This window comes from Trachinotus anak, unplaced genomic scaffold (genome assembly GCF_046630095.1).
Source record: "Trachinotus anak isolate AG129_WGS33_773 ecotype Australia unplaced genomic scaffold, CSIRO_AGI_Tana_v1 ptg000001l, whole genome shotgun sequence".
In the NCBI taxonomy this organism is placed as follows: Eukaryota; Metazoa; Chordata; class Actinopteri; order Carangiformes; family Carangidae; genus Trachinotus; species Trachinotus anak.
This window is the reverse complement of record NW_027273852.1, coordinates 2,354,013-2,367,848: the sequence shown is the minus strand read 5'-3', so window position 1 is coordinate 2,367,848 and position 13,836 is coordinate 2,354,013. Positions and strand designations below refer to the sequence as shown.

At 40.5% G+C, this 13,836-nt stretch overlaps 1 protein-coding gene across 3 annotated transcripts in view; it reads right to left on the bottom strand.

Moving 5' to 3' along the window:
- The window catches only part of slc4a3 (solute carrier family 4 member 3), a 53,348-nt gene that overhangs the window by 14,007 nt on the left and 25,505 nt on the right, over nt 1-13,836 (bottom strand). For 2 of the 3 annotated variants that reach the window (XM_071490987.1, XM_071490910.1), the window contains 4 exons: nt 8,478-8,623; nt 6,920-7,100; nt 6,498-6,633; nt 732-915 (listed from right to left, as the gene is read on the bottom strand). In XM_071490987.1, the coding sequence (XP_071347088.1) occupies nt 732-915; nt 6,498-6,633; nt 6,920-7,100; nt 8,478-8,623 (647 nt within the window). Of the gene's footprint in view, nt 1-731; nt 916-6,497; nt 6,634-6,919; nt 7,101-8,477; nt 8,624-12,842; nt 13,237-13,836 lie in introns of those variants that run through there. The other variant, XM_071491070.1, reaches the window with a different exon arrangement.

Here is a 13,836-nt window from a genome sequence, read left to right as displayed (position 1 = left end):
TGTGACACCATAATGTAACATGGGACCAATAATGTGGAATTATTGTGGGGATAGCGACATATGCACGAACAATACTTTACTAATGCAATTCATTTTAAACCACACAACTGCACAACTGGTTCTTTATGTCTGAGGAGAATTTTTTTGATAGGCTGTTTTAACTTTGCCAACATTATAAGCCATGGGGAACATTAAGGTTTCACAGCTAATGCATCAAGAAGCATTAACTGGAAACACCTGTAAGCTGACTAAAAACATAATTCAACACATGTGGCCCAGGGAGGTTCGCTCTCTCAGACTTCAAGAACTACCTACGCGACTTCTGACCTCATGGAGGGGTGTTTCAAAGAACAATGCGAGAGCCACAGGCCTCACATCAGGACTTTAGTGTAATCATGTTTAAATCTATGCTTACTGCTGACTCTTAGAACTTAATGCAAACCATAAACTAGAACAAGACAGCGCAGTGCTGCTTTTATCTCCATCCATTTAGATAGCTGAGTTCAATTATCCAAGTGGGTTCTTGTCAAAACTAGTTAATCACTTACTTTGGCTTAGGTAAACTGTATTCACTGTGCTGTCAGCCTGCAGTGTTTCAACTACATCTCAGTCTATCATCATCCATATCTTACCTCTAAGATCTCTGCGACCTGTCTCTCAGAATGACACAAAATACTGAAGGAAGCGTGAGGAATAAGGACAAAAAAACAAAACAAAACAGGGGAACTTACAAACAGGCTGACAAACACGTCTTGTTTAGGGTCGTATACCGGCCCTTTGTTATCCTGGTGTTCATCGTGCTCTTCAGCCACTAGTGGCAGACTGGTGTCATGGACGTGGTTGTGATTGAAGCTGCCGTGAAGACTGCTGGATGAGTGGTGGCGGTGGAAACGAGGTTTTAAATCACTCGGATGACTGTGAAAAAAAAAGAAGAAAAAGAGTAAGTCTACAGCCATGCTAGCAACTTGTAAGGATGTAGGCACAGCTGTGCTTCGAGCTAAATGCTAATGTCAGCATGCTAATAAGCTCACTTGTAGACAGGGAGATTTCCATGTCTTGTTTGATTGAAAAGCAGGTCTAGTTTCTATATTAATACTGTGAAAGTATCAAAGAGCTCAGTCCACAGAGAAATGTTCACAGCATGTATTCAGAAACTGTGCCTTAAAACGAGCTGTAAGGACTTCTGTAACTTTGTGATGTCACAAAAAAACAGCCACAACAGTCACAACCCTCAGGATGCCCCCAACACAGCTCACATGGACCCACCATCCAACCTTTGTTTTTGTTGTTTTAACTTTATTAAAAACACAACACCGTGCAGCCATTCTGTCACTGAGCTACAAGACAAATGTGGAGGAAACGCTGCACAATCGGACAGAAAACAACCTGTTGTTGCTAGAGCTCCAGAGAGGAACCTGAGGCAGGAGATGTAAAACTGCACTGAGATGGGTTTTCCATCTTAAAACCACAAATATATCTTTTATGGATACCACGGTTCAAATAAAACACCAGGAAAGTTTTAAATACGGGACCTTTACAAGATATGGGATTACAGTTCATCCTAAGGGGGACAGGAATGCTTGCACCAAACCTCAACACCCAGTAATTGTCCAGATATTTCATTTTGATCCCATGTCAACAGGAGGCACTAAAGAAAACGTCAAGGCATCACTGAGTCATTAAAGTTTTAGGAGACATCTTCTGGGGATTGTTAAGGTCTGAACTAAATTCAGTGCTGATGGTTCTAAATTAAAAGTCAGTCAGCGGAGATTGCATGAACTGTCATGGTAATGCATTCTATAACTGGATGATGATGAAATATTTCAGTGGACCAACCAATGTTGCTATCTATACAGTCTATGTCTGACAAAGTCTTTCTAACTTAAAGTACACTAACTAGCTTTTTTCTGAGATTTCACTCACAAATCACTGCCTTCATCTATGAATGGAGTTTGCTCCTCAGTTTTCATGGAGTTGGTTTAGTTGCTATTAAGATTATCCTGTCAGCCGTAAGAGCTGCTTTTATTCAGCTCTTGTGTTTTTCATCAAAAATATCATAAACTGGAGAAATAACAGTTATCAGTCATCGCTCCAGCTTGAAGATGATGATAATGATGATTATAACACAATGATGTTGGTGCTGTTTTCGCTTTGAAAAAAAAAGTGGATAACTCAGTCCTGTTTTTGAAAGAACTGAAGGATAATTTGGATTCTGGAAATACCCGGCACAGCTGTGATTCTTGTTCACATAATCCACCTTTTTCATTCGACATGTTGAAAGAGCTCTACTTCATGCAGCAGCAATGCAGCTCATAAATCTACAAAAGTCATTAGCAAAATCCTTCCGAATCTAAACCGTTTTTCAGGTCAAGCTAATTAAGAAGCTCTTACGAGAAAATCTGAGTTGACACAGTCGCTTTTCCAAATGTGATATTTTCATCAAAGCATCAATAAAACAGCCACAGACTAATCTGTGCAGCATCACTATCAGTGCTTTGGTTTATGTCAGGGTACGCATGCTTTCTCTCTCTGAAAGAGAATTATTTAGTGCGTCATGCAAGCCAAGTTTTTAACACAGCTTCATTACATCTCTCCACAGTCCACTGGTGACATCACCTCACTCATTAGGCCCACAAGGTCCAATAAGACGGCGCCCAGATTGGACACGACAGCACAACACGACAAAAGAACGAGGTGTCACACTGAAGTGAATTGTGCACGAGACGTTTCCAGAGGATCTTTAAACTGGTCTGAGTAAGCGATGAGCTAAATCTTAGCAGCACCTCGCTGTGTTTCTTTCCACTTAATAAATCTGATATCTCAGACTGGTGATGACTCTAATAACAGTGTTTTTTTCCTTGTGGACGCAGCCAGTGAAATGCTGGGAATTTATGTGGAAAGGCTGTGAAAGATGGAATGGTTGCACAATGTCCTGCTGCTAAGAAGCTGGAGAGCTTATCTTGTGTGCATCTGTTGTGTCGCTTTGTGAGTATATATGCAAGATCCATCTCACGCACGTGAGGTTTTAGTAAAACAGGAAATCTGGAACCACTGCCATATTCGTGTGATATTCCTCGGAGCGCTAGGAGGTGTATGGTAAAACCGAGGCAAATTTAAGGCACAAGGAGCCAACAGTTTCTGGCTCATTGTTTAACTTTGTATAGAAAACTTCTTCCATGAAAATAACTGCTTCATGATACAAAGAATTGGTCAAGGACTGGACACAGGGTTCCCGCTCTTTTCTAGAGATCGTTTTCCAGGATTTTTTCCGGACATTGCCAGTGATGATCTAGCTCATATTACAGACAGGAATCACATCATACACCAATATGTTCCTATCTGTGGAAGTCTGATTTAAAATAAGTGGAGTCTTTACTAGGTTATACTAATCTATGAAATAATCTCAATTTTACTGGAACAACGCAGCATTGGGTTTGAAATGCAGTTGGGCTCCCATTCATTGTATTCACCCCAGCTTCCCATTTATTATTATCCAACTCTCAGCAATGAACCAATACATATTTGAAACCTTTTCTCCACCAGAGTTGAATCACAAACCTTAAACATTTAGCTACGGGCAAAACAAGCTAGCAAGGACGTCAACTTCAGCAACTGAACCAAACATGCTAGTCCTTTTATTCAACAGCTAAAAACAAGTGGCGGGAAGTTTGGTCTTGAGGAATTGTAGCATTTATTTACTGACAAACAGCCTAAAGTGCACATTCTTTGCACTACTACGGCCACAGCTACACGGCTAACTAACTAAATAACTCTCTGCTCCAGTCGCCAGACTCACTGTGCTCTCTCTCTCTCTCTCTCTCTCTCTCTCTCTCTCTCTTCCATTTTCCATGTTTTTTGCAAGACTGGAAAAGTGGTCAACTGTTTACCAGGTTTTCCAGGACGCGTGGGAACCCTGCCTGGATATCATTATTCAGGAAACACGTCTAAACAATTAGACGACAGCGAGCAGCCAATAGCGGTTAAAGTGTAGGAGTTAGTCACTACAAATAATATTGAATTACAGCATTGCCCATGCAAGATTACTGTTACTGCTGGACCATTCTGCTCTCACAGAGGTGACAATGCTGGACCACTGGCTGCACACAGACATATAAGGATAAAAGTATTCTTGAATAAAAATAAAATAACTGTGAGTGAAAATGTACTTTTACTTTGAAAATAGCAGTTGACAGGAAAAAAAATCTCACTACAAGGTCCTGTTCTGGAGCTTTTGGTCTTATTGCACAATAAAAGATAAGAAACTGTATTTGTTCACGTGGATGAGAAGTCACTGAGGTTCTCAAAAAATGGAAATCTGAACATATGTAAATACATGCCAACTGAGCAAACTCTGGCCTGGCGATACGATCCCTGAAGTGAAACAGAATATTGACAGGAGAATAAGTGATTCTTTGTTTTTTTTTAACAGGCATGGCTTGGCTCTCCCCTGGTAATTCAGTCTGACAGCCGGCATTTAGTTAACTTGTTTTTTCATTATGTAACTCTGAAAAATCTATACTGCTCTGTGTGTAGCGCACTGTTCCATTGGCCATGTGTTAGGTCAGTTTAGCTGGTGTGTCAATACAAGTCCCAATCAATAAGTGAGAACCATCTCAGAGAGCTGAAAATAGCGAGGAGATGACATGTCACATGTTTTACATCCACATGCTATTTATTTGAAGTGTATATAACAGTACACAGGATCTGATGTATATATATGATCGATTGAGAGGTTTCATGTCTCTGAGGTTGCTGTATCCCATGGTCTACCCCCTCTGCAACTTCCTCATCCGCTGGTTTAAAAACATCACACCCAAATATTTCCAACAGCATCAACCATGGCTAACTGGTCCAGCTCAGGCAGAACACACAAAGCACTACAAACCCCCTTTAGACAAGAAGTAAACTTGATTTTTAGTGTCCCATTATCTCAAATCCCAAATTGTACATCTGTCTCATCTGAAACCAAAAAATTTAGACATGAAATGAGCCTGGACTTATAAAAAGCAAACATTTTCTTTAAAGAAATTTTGGTTTCAAGCTTGAAAGTTCATATATATTTTTTTGGAAAGACTCAAATAGTGTCCGTTTCATTCTCAGTAATAAGCGTCAGACTAAAACACCTACTCTTTTGTGTATGAAACAGACAATGATTTCAAGGCAGAGATCAAAGGGTCAGGACGGCTCACACAACGCAGCTTCGGACTTTGAATCTGAAGGCCTGGGCTTTAAGACCCAGGGCAGCTACAGTACAGTCTTGACATTTGTAATTTAGCTGGCCCCAGGCAAGTACACCAAATGATGAGCCAAGTCTTGTTAAATGTCACTTTTTGGAAATTCCCTGCTCAGTTCCCCTGAGTTAGGCTTTTTTCTAACAGCCTCCACTACAGAATAATGATTAATGAGGAGGAGGAAGCGTGCTGGGGTTTGACTTCTCATGCTGCCATACTTACAATCCATGATCAACATGTAAACACAGCTGCATCCATACAACCATACACTGACAGCTCTGTTAATACTTAGAAAAACAACTAAAGCTATGATAAAAGTGTTTTCGGGACCTGTCACATGACACAGGAGTCAGGGGTTAGTCAGGTAACTTTGGGATTAATCCTGCCTTTTAGGTCTCACAGAGATGGTTGGTGTTACCTTGGTAACTAATACCACAACCTAAACTGCAAGCAGGAGCGTTTGTTTAGGCTTAAAGATCAAAACTTAAAAAAAAGACATGTACAATAGAAGCACGTACTAATCAGCCAACTGTGAGTCAGCATTGCTAAAAGGCAAAACCGTGGTATTTTCATTAAATTAGTACTTAAGATCAATAAATAAATTTGTACTTAATCAAATTTATATTATCAGAATTTAAGTGAATGTTTCTACTATAAATCAGGATTTTTGTCAAACAGCAGAAAGCCTGTTGCCAGTGTTAGTATTCAATCAAATGTAATGCTGCATATCAATTGTGCTAAATTTCTTTCACAGAAAGACTGGCTCAGTGTGAGCTCTTAAACACACTCACACTATTTCATTGTAGTCCCAGAAAACATTTTACAATACAGTAAATCTGCATCAGTGTTGTCCAAGATTTTGTATTTATGCAATTATATGTCTGGAGTAGATCCCAAGTGATCTTCTTCATAATGTTGACATTTTTCTCACAGTCTGCCCTGCTGATGAGTCATTTCATTGCTTTGCTGACAAAACTTTAGTGGCAGCATTGCATATTTCTGAAACATAAAATACAACAATATAATTATATTACCAAAAAAAAAAACTCGATAAGACAGCAGGTACTGCAAAAGATTTGGTTACAGTTCTAACAGTGCAAAAGGGGCTTGTGTTTTCAATTGTGACAAGTCAAAAATATTACAGATTTGTTTTTTGAATCCTCCACCTTCTCCTGGGGTTTCAGGATAAATAAGTTCTCTTTGAGGAGAGAGTATCATGTTAAATGTCATATAAATATTTCAGTCAGTCTCAGACTGATCACTGACCTGTGTTTGAGAAGCAGAGCCCTCAGAACGCTGGGTCTGTCCTCAGCTCTGATCTGATCAGAGATGATCATCGTCTCCACCACCAGGTGAGCGATGCCAGGCAAAGAGTTCTGCTCCAGGTCCAGAAGTATGGCTCCTAGGGAAGGAGGGTACAGGAAGACGATGGTTGCTAAGACTCGTTTGTCTAAAACATATTTCAGATTCCCAGGAGGAATATTTATGTGGACAAAAATTTTCAAGCCTACATATTTGCATTTGAGAAACTTTAGCCAAAAATACACTGTTGTCAAACTAGATGAGTTTGGTTCTTTTTACATGTCATGTTTATTCTTGTGGATTCTATGTAAGCTGCACATGGAAATAAACCATGAGGCTGGTACTGTGAGCATCTGCATTGCTGTATGCACGCAGGAGCTTTTTACCGTGTGTGATGGTGCGACGAAGCTCCAGCAAGCTGCGGAAAGAGAGTGAGGCCACATGAGGTTTGCCCCAGCGCTCCGTCTCCTCCTCCACATCCTCTTCAAACTTGATCCAGCGAGCGCGCTCCTTCCAACGCATCTCATGGTCCTTCTCCACAATCAGCTCGTTCAGCTCCACAAACAACTGATGGTGAAGCAGGGTACAAAAGTACATGGTTTTACATTTCATATGTAGTTGTCAAATATTAAGTTTACCATCTAAGTATTGTTAACATCCCCCAGTTCTTTTAATGGACTTGTTTTCCTTTTTCTCTTTTACTGTTTTAAACTAAACATATTATTCCTATGGGAGAAAATAATGATAATAATCAGTGACAGCTAATCCAATCCAAACCAACACATGTTTATGAGGCCTGACTTAGGATAACCACATGGTTTGGAGGAACATTCTGTTACATTTCAACAAAGAAGTGTTCTCAGAGTCAGAGCAACACAAAATGATTCTGATATGATTTGTGCTTTTGTGCCATTGTTGCAGTTAAACTGAGGCGAGCAATTTTATAGCTTCTTCTGGTCCGGTGACTCGCCATTAAGTCACTGAAGAGGAATGTGGTTAAGCTCAGACTTGGAGTTACGTTTAACACTGAATCAAATGACTGCTGTATGTGTAATGTGACAGGAGTCATTTGTGGTGGAAAACATGCAGAGTTCTCACCCAGTGCTACAGTTCCTCTTAAGAGGTGCTTTAGCCTATATCAGATCATTGTTTTGGTTTTATGGGCCATGGCTTTACTTTACTCTGTTCTCGTTAACTTTGTCTCCAGCAGCAGTAGGGAGCTGTTCTCAGTAAAAAAAAAAAAAACATCCGAGCACCAGATGGTTGACAGACATAGCTGCTAGCTAGTAGCAGTTAAAGACTCGGATTCTTCCCCTCAGGAGTTGGTGAAGACCAAAGCAGAGCTACAAGGAGAGTGAATACAGGACTTAAATCTGAGACATGACTACAAGTAAATGTTAAAGGGTCTGTTCCTGAGCGTCCTCTGCTGCCAAAGGTGGGTGGTGATGATTTCTGCTTGCCAAGAGCTTTGGCCATCGTTTCCTTTACAATACAAGAGGTTATAACAAGCCCTCTGAGCAGCACTACATTTTCAGGGCAGACTGGAGGCTACAGTGAGTTGCTATCAGAAACTTACAGCGCATTGCGGGGCTAGCTGGGTCCCGTGCTAACTTCAGTAGAAGAAAAGACGTGATAGACACGCTGTTGTTGGTTTCCACTGCTGGAGACAGCTCTTGGTGAGTAAAGAGCTGTTGTTTTTTTCTAGACTGGTAAGTAAACATCTGTTAATGCTAGCGATGGCTATGTAGCAATAGCAAATCCTGTAATGTTGCTCACTGTCTGCTGGATGTGTAAATACACATGGCTTGCTATCATATTCATCATAGTGACCTTAGACAGAGATATTTTACAATGGAAACTTGTGTACATTGCATGCTGAAGTATTCATACTGTGGTCAATATGCAGATTAATGCAGTTGTGGGGAAAAGCATTGTGCTGCAAACCTCATGAGTTTTCTTCTCTGCAGCTCTCTTCTTCTTCTTCAGGCTGGATAGTGGTGTGGAGCTGTTGCTGGTCCGGGTCATTTGACATCGGGACGACTTCTTCACCAGGTGGCGTCTCACCCCGGGATTGTCCTCAAATCTGTGACCTGAATAACAAAAGGGTCAACATTGCTAAGTGATGATGTCTAGATTTTAGGAGGCCAGTTTGATGAGTCACTCAGAAACCAACCTACCAATGAGCATTTTATAAGCAGTAGAATTAAATGCTTTTTTACGATTGAGAACAAATCAAACATCCTTTCCAGGTCAGAAAATGTGCTTAACGCTGGAAAATCAGAAATCATATTTATATGTGTGTTTAGGTTTCCAGCTGACAGGGGAACATCCAGTGACAGAAGGCAAAAGCTTCATGGGTGAGTGAGAATCCATGTGCGCCATGGGAAACTGTTAGAGAGGAGGTGGTTTTACCCCCACACATTTGTCAGTTCAAAAGACTAATTTCATTTTCAATTTCCTTGACCTGCAAATCATATTTTATTGAATTTAACATAATGAGCAGGTCCTTTTCATTAAAGAGAGGATGTGTCTATAATTTGCCATGCAAAATGGGGGGAAGCCTGGGTGGTCATTTAATTTGAATAATGGAAGTGGGAAATGCAAAGTAAAAGGCTGACCACCTGTGCGGAAATGTGTTTAGAGAGTGGTGAAGGGTGATTTTTTGTAATGACTATAATTTCGCAAAATTATAATGTATTATGTTGAGGTCCAGTATGTGTTTTTATACAGAAAGGGTCAGGTTTAAGTATTTGGTGTCATTTACTGTAAGTATAATTTAAGAAAAAAAATAATGATTGTTAAAGGAAAACAGTTTGACATTTCCAACTACAAATCATATCTATTTACATTACTATCAACTACCTTCCAAAGCATAACCTGAGTGTTTAGATTCTTTTCCTACTCTCCAGACAGACAAATTAGTTGCCACTCATCTTACATCAGTCTAAAGACTGACTTGCAAGGACGAAACATGCATGATCTAACACAATACATTTTTTCTTGGCATTAATTTAATGATGATCTCTGTTGTTCTTTGCTATTCTGAAATCTCTACCTTCTTATGTTTCCCTAAGCATCATGATGTGAGAGGCTGAAGTGTTGGCAGAACATGATTTGTATTTATTACACTGTAACATGCAAAATCACTTGCACACATGGTTAAGTTATGGCATGGGGCTTGTGTACTTAAGGTCAGGGAAAAGATCTGGGGGACAGTTTAGAAACTGACATTTGCATTCAGTGAGCAGCTTCAGCCAACCAGTCAGACCGGCCAACGGCTGAATGTAATTTCTCACTAAATAAACACTGTCTTTTTTAATCTTTTACACAAGCACCCACCCAGAGGTAACTAAAGTGAGGCGTATATGTGTGTGTGTGTGTGTGTGTGTGTGTGTGTGCACGTGTGCATAAACTGCAGTAAGTGTTCCAGTCTGCTGCGTCATGCCTTCCTCAGGGAAGAGGAGAGAAATGGAAATCAAGATGAAATCAGGCTGTATTTCATTTTGTAGAGTCTCCCAAGGGAAAAGCTTTAAATGTTGTCCTTGTGTGAACTTCAGCTGGTTTGGACGACCTGAGTTTTCTCACCACAGGCCAGGGCAATGCCAGGGCAAATAACTCTGGGTGAAAAAGATCTAATTTTGTTCCCCTTCCTCCTCTTCCTGACCTGGTGTCAGACTTGGTTTAGGACCTTTTATCTTGCTGAGAAGGCACTTTACAAAGCACCCCTTGGCTTAGATACTGTGAGCAAGGGTGAGCATTTTTACTTTATTTAGTGTTATAATCAAACAATACCCCAAATAAATCTTTTAGATCAGTAACTTCTGTTTGCTAAAAGTAACTATTGTGCATTAACTGGGGAGTAAAAAGCCATATCTGGATAAATGTAAACAGAAATACACTGTAAACTATGTAAAAAGGGACTGCACAGTGATCCTAGATGCAGCCTTTAAAAGGCTTTAAAAGTCAACCTAGAATTCAAACATCATTTTTCTTTTTCATTAGACATTTCTGACTATAGATCATTATGGCACATCCATAAATCCTTGACTATTATTTCTTATGCAGTCAGTCGGAGGATGACCCTTTAGCTCCCCTCAGTGATGGGATGTGAGCAGCCTCATTCCCAGTTTTGATTGCTCACATTGGCCAATGATAAGGCACACATGTCCTAGATTATAGTTATTCTGAGGAAATTTATAGTTATTCTGTCAGCTAAACTATCCTTGTGCAACCAACAATCTCATTTTGATAATACTCATCTATGTGCATTTTAGAAATTTGATAAATGCTAAGAATGATTGTAAAAATATCAACTATAATAATAATTATATAATAATATCAGTGTCTTTGCTAGTTTCAGACAGAGGTAGTTGTCCCTTTCATGTCCATCAGACATGTTATTTAACTAGTGCTTGCGCCCATCTGAGCGTCCATGGGCGTTGTTGGTTTTAAAATGAGGTGTGGTTAGGCACATTGTTGGCACATTGCTATCTTGAGGCAGCAGAAAGTGATTGCACGATTGACCAACAATCTGATATCAGTGGTGCAGTATTTCACTGTTATTCTACACATTATTCTCACATTATTAGAAGAGTAAAATGTGCCTATAGATGGGTGCACAACATGTTTTTTGTGGTTATAAATAAAAACGTTATAAAAACGTTGTGCCCAGAGATCCATTTCCTCTGCAGAGAAGCATTCTTCCTTTCTACCTGATCCACCATTATAATAGCACACCGGCCTTTAAAAGGGAATGGGAGATGACACTCTGGTTTATTTCATGTTATGCTCAAAACACTCCCATGATTAATTATGAGACTAAATATAATCCTTTTGAACCATGTTCCTGGCACTGCGACGTTTTTCTTCTGACATTAAAAGAGGATTTGGACGTGTCCTAAATGCACTTGCTCCCTGCGTTTTAGGCTTTGAGCTTAGATCTTTAAAACAGAGCCTACAGTCATGATGTCAGCTGTACCAGGCTGCACTTAAGCAAAGCAGTGGTTTCATCTAAATGCTAACATTAGCATGCTAACATGCTCATGTTTATCAAGTAATGTTTACCATGTTCACCATCTTAGTTTAGTGTGTTAACATGCAAATATTTGCTAATTAGCATGCAATAAAAAGTAGAGTAAAGTACAAGTGACACTGGGAAGATCATTATTGTTGCTGGTAAGTCATTAACCTAAATATTGGACTCACATGACCTGATGATGGCGCTACAGGAAAGTCAGGGGGTCACCAACAACTTAGAATGTATTGCATGGGAACCATGAGTACCTAAACCAAATTTAGTGCCAATCCATCCACTCTATATGGCAATACTTCATGGGATAATCAAAAAAAGTTCACCAAAGAGATTAGGATTCATTCTCTGGGGGCTTTAAACGTCTACCAAATTTCAGGGCAATTCATCATTCGTCTATTCATTGTAGCATTTCATACAAAACAGAATATCACAACCTCATTGTGGCCCTTGAGAAAATGTGGGGGTCACCAAAGTCATGACGATTCATACTCTGGGGAGCACAAATTACTAAATGGCAATCCATCCAGCAGTTATCCACATGTTTCAGTAATGACTGGTGGATCGACTGACAAACATGGCCATCCCTAGAGTTATATAATAGATTTAAAATAAATACACAGTAGATTTTCTTATTTCCCAAAACAGATTGGAGTAAGTGATGATCTACTTTCGGTGCCCGATGTACCCATTTCAACCCAGTTGGTGCTAACCCCACATCATTTAGTGCTTAAATGTCTCTAGGTATTGCAGACTGCCCACCTTCCTTTCTTTTCCATACGCCGGAATCAAGTTTCATCACAGGACTAATGTGTCTAATGTTTCCAAATAGGGATAAAAATAGCAGAACCACACACTGTTTGTCAATGCGATGTCTTTCCGCTCTAGCTGTGGCTGAGCCCAAAGCCAAATGGTGCCACTGGATCAATAGGAAAGCAGGAAACAGCACCAGTTGAGCACCGTGTCAATTCGCTCAATACTGTGGACAACTTTGCTCTGTTTGTGGCCATGAAAGAGCCTCATATTGCCATTAATTAAACTATCAGTGGGCTACAATCAATGGAAACACATGAACTCCCATCCATTGATTATCCTGGCAAGATCAAAACATCTTATCCATGTGAATTTCCCATGGTTTTATGATTGCATCAGAACCTCTGCAGATTGACACAACTTTGACTACTGTCAAATGTGCATGATTTAAAGGAAAGATTGGAAAGATTGAATGGACGAAAATGTAATGCTACCCAGCTAGAGTAACACAACTACACACAACTTACGGATAGGCTCAAGTGGTGACCCCAGCTGAGTGTGGATGGACTCAAGCAAGTCATAATCATCAAAATCCAGAACAAATTCTTCAAAATCTCCAAGCCCATCCACTGAGCTGAGGTGTTCAAGTTGGTGCTGCTTTGGGGTCCCAAAGCCTTTCTGGAAACTGCACCGACGGTCTGAACCATGGTGGTCAGTGGCCAGCTTCTTATCAGAGGTCCCATGCCCCTGGTTCTCCTGTCCCTCAATATCTGTCATCTCCACAGTTGGTACCTCCTCCTATCCTCCTCTCCCCGAGTGGACACACTGCTCATTCAGGGCTTCCAACTGTTGATCGCCGCTGCTCACCCTGGGTCCACCAGCCTGGCTCTTTGTATTGGTTGTTCAAAAGAACGTATGTCCTACCTAACCAGCTCCTATGTGGTGCACAGGCAACCAAGAAAAAAAGAGAAGGTGGGATCAGGGACATCAACTTCTGAATAACAAATTATATGAAGCAAAAAATGACAACAATCGAGCGAATTTTCGGATTTTCAGTCCAAAAATATAAATCACAGGTGCAGACACAAGATCGTCAACATCACAAAAACTTTTTTTTGTCTTAAATCCAAACAAAATCCAAAGCTGGAGCTGCACCCTCAGGCTGAAGCCCCCTGCTGGAGCCCCGATTGGAAAGATGCATGAATGGTAGAAGCATTCACTTTAGTCACAACTCAGAAAGCAAGTATTGATAAGGGAGGGTCTGCTTGGTGAGACCCGCCTGTCAGCTGAGTGGCAGCGCCACCCTTTCTTAATGATCTCCACAGCCCATCGATCCTCGTGGCTGTTGGGAAACCAGCATAAAGTGGATCTGAGCGGAAGAGTTGATGCCTTTCGTTTCCATAGCGCCACCGTCACTTTCCAATCATATGATATGCAGCGGTGTAAAGGTCAAGTTTAAAAGGTTGGCGTCTCCACCCGAATTGCATTAAGCTAAAAAAAGGCACACACATATGAAGTACA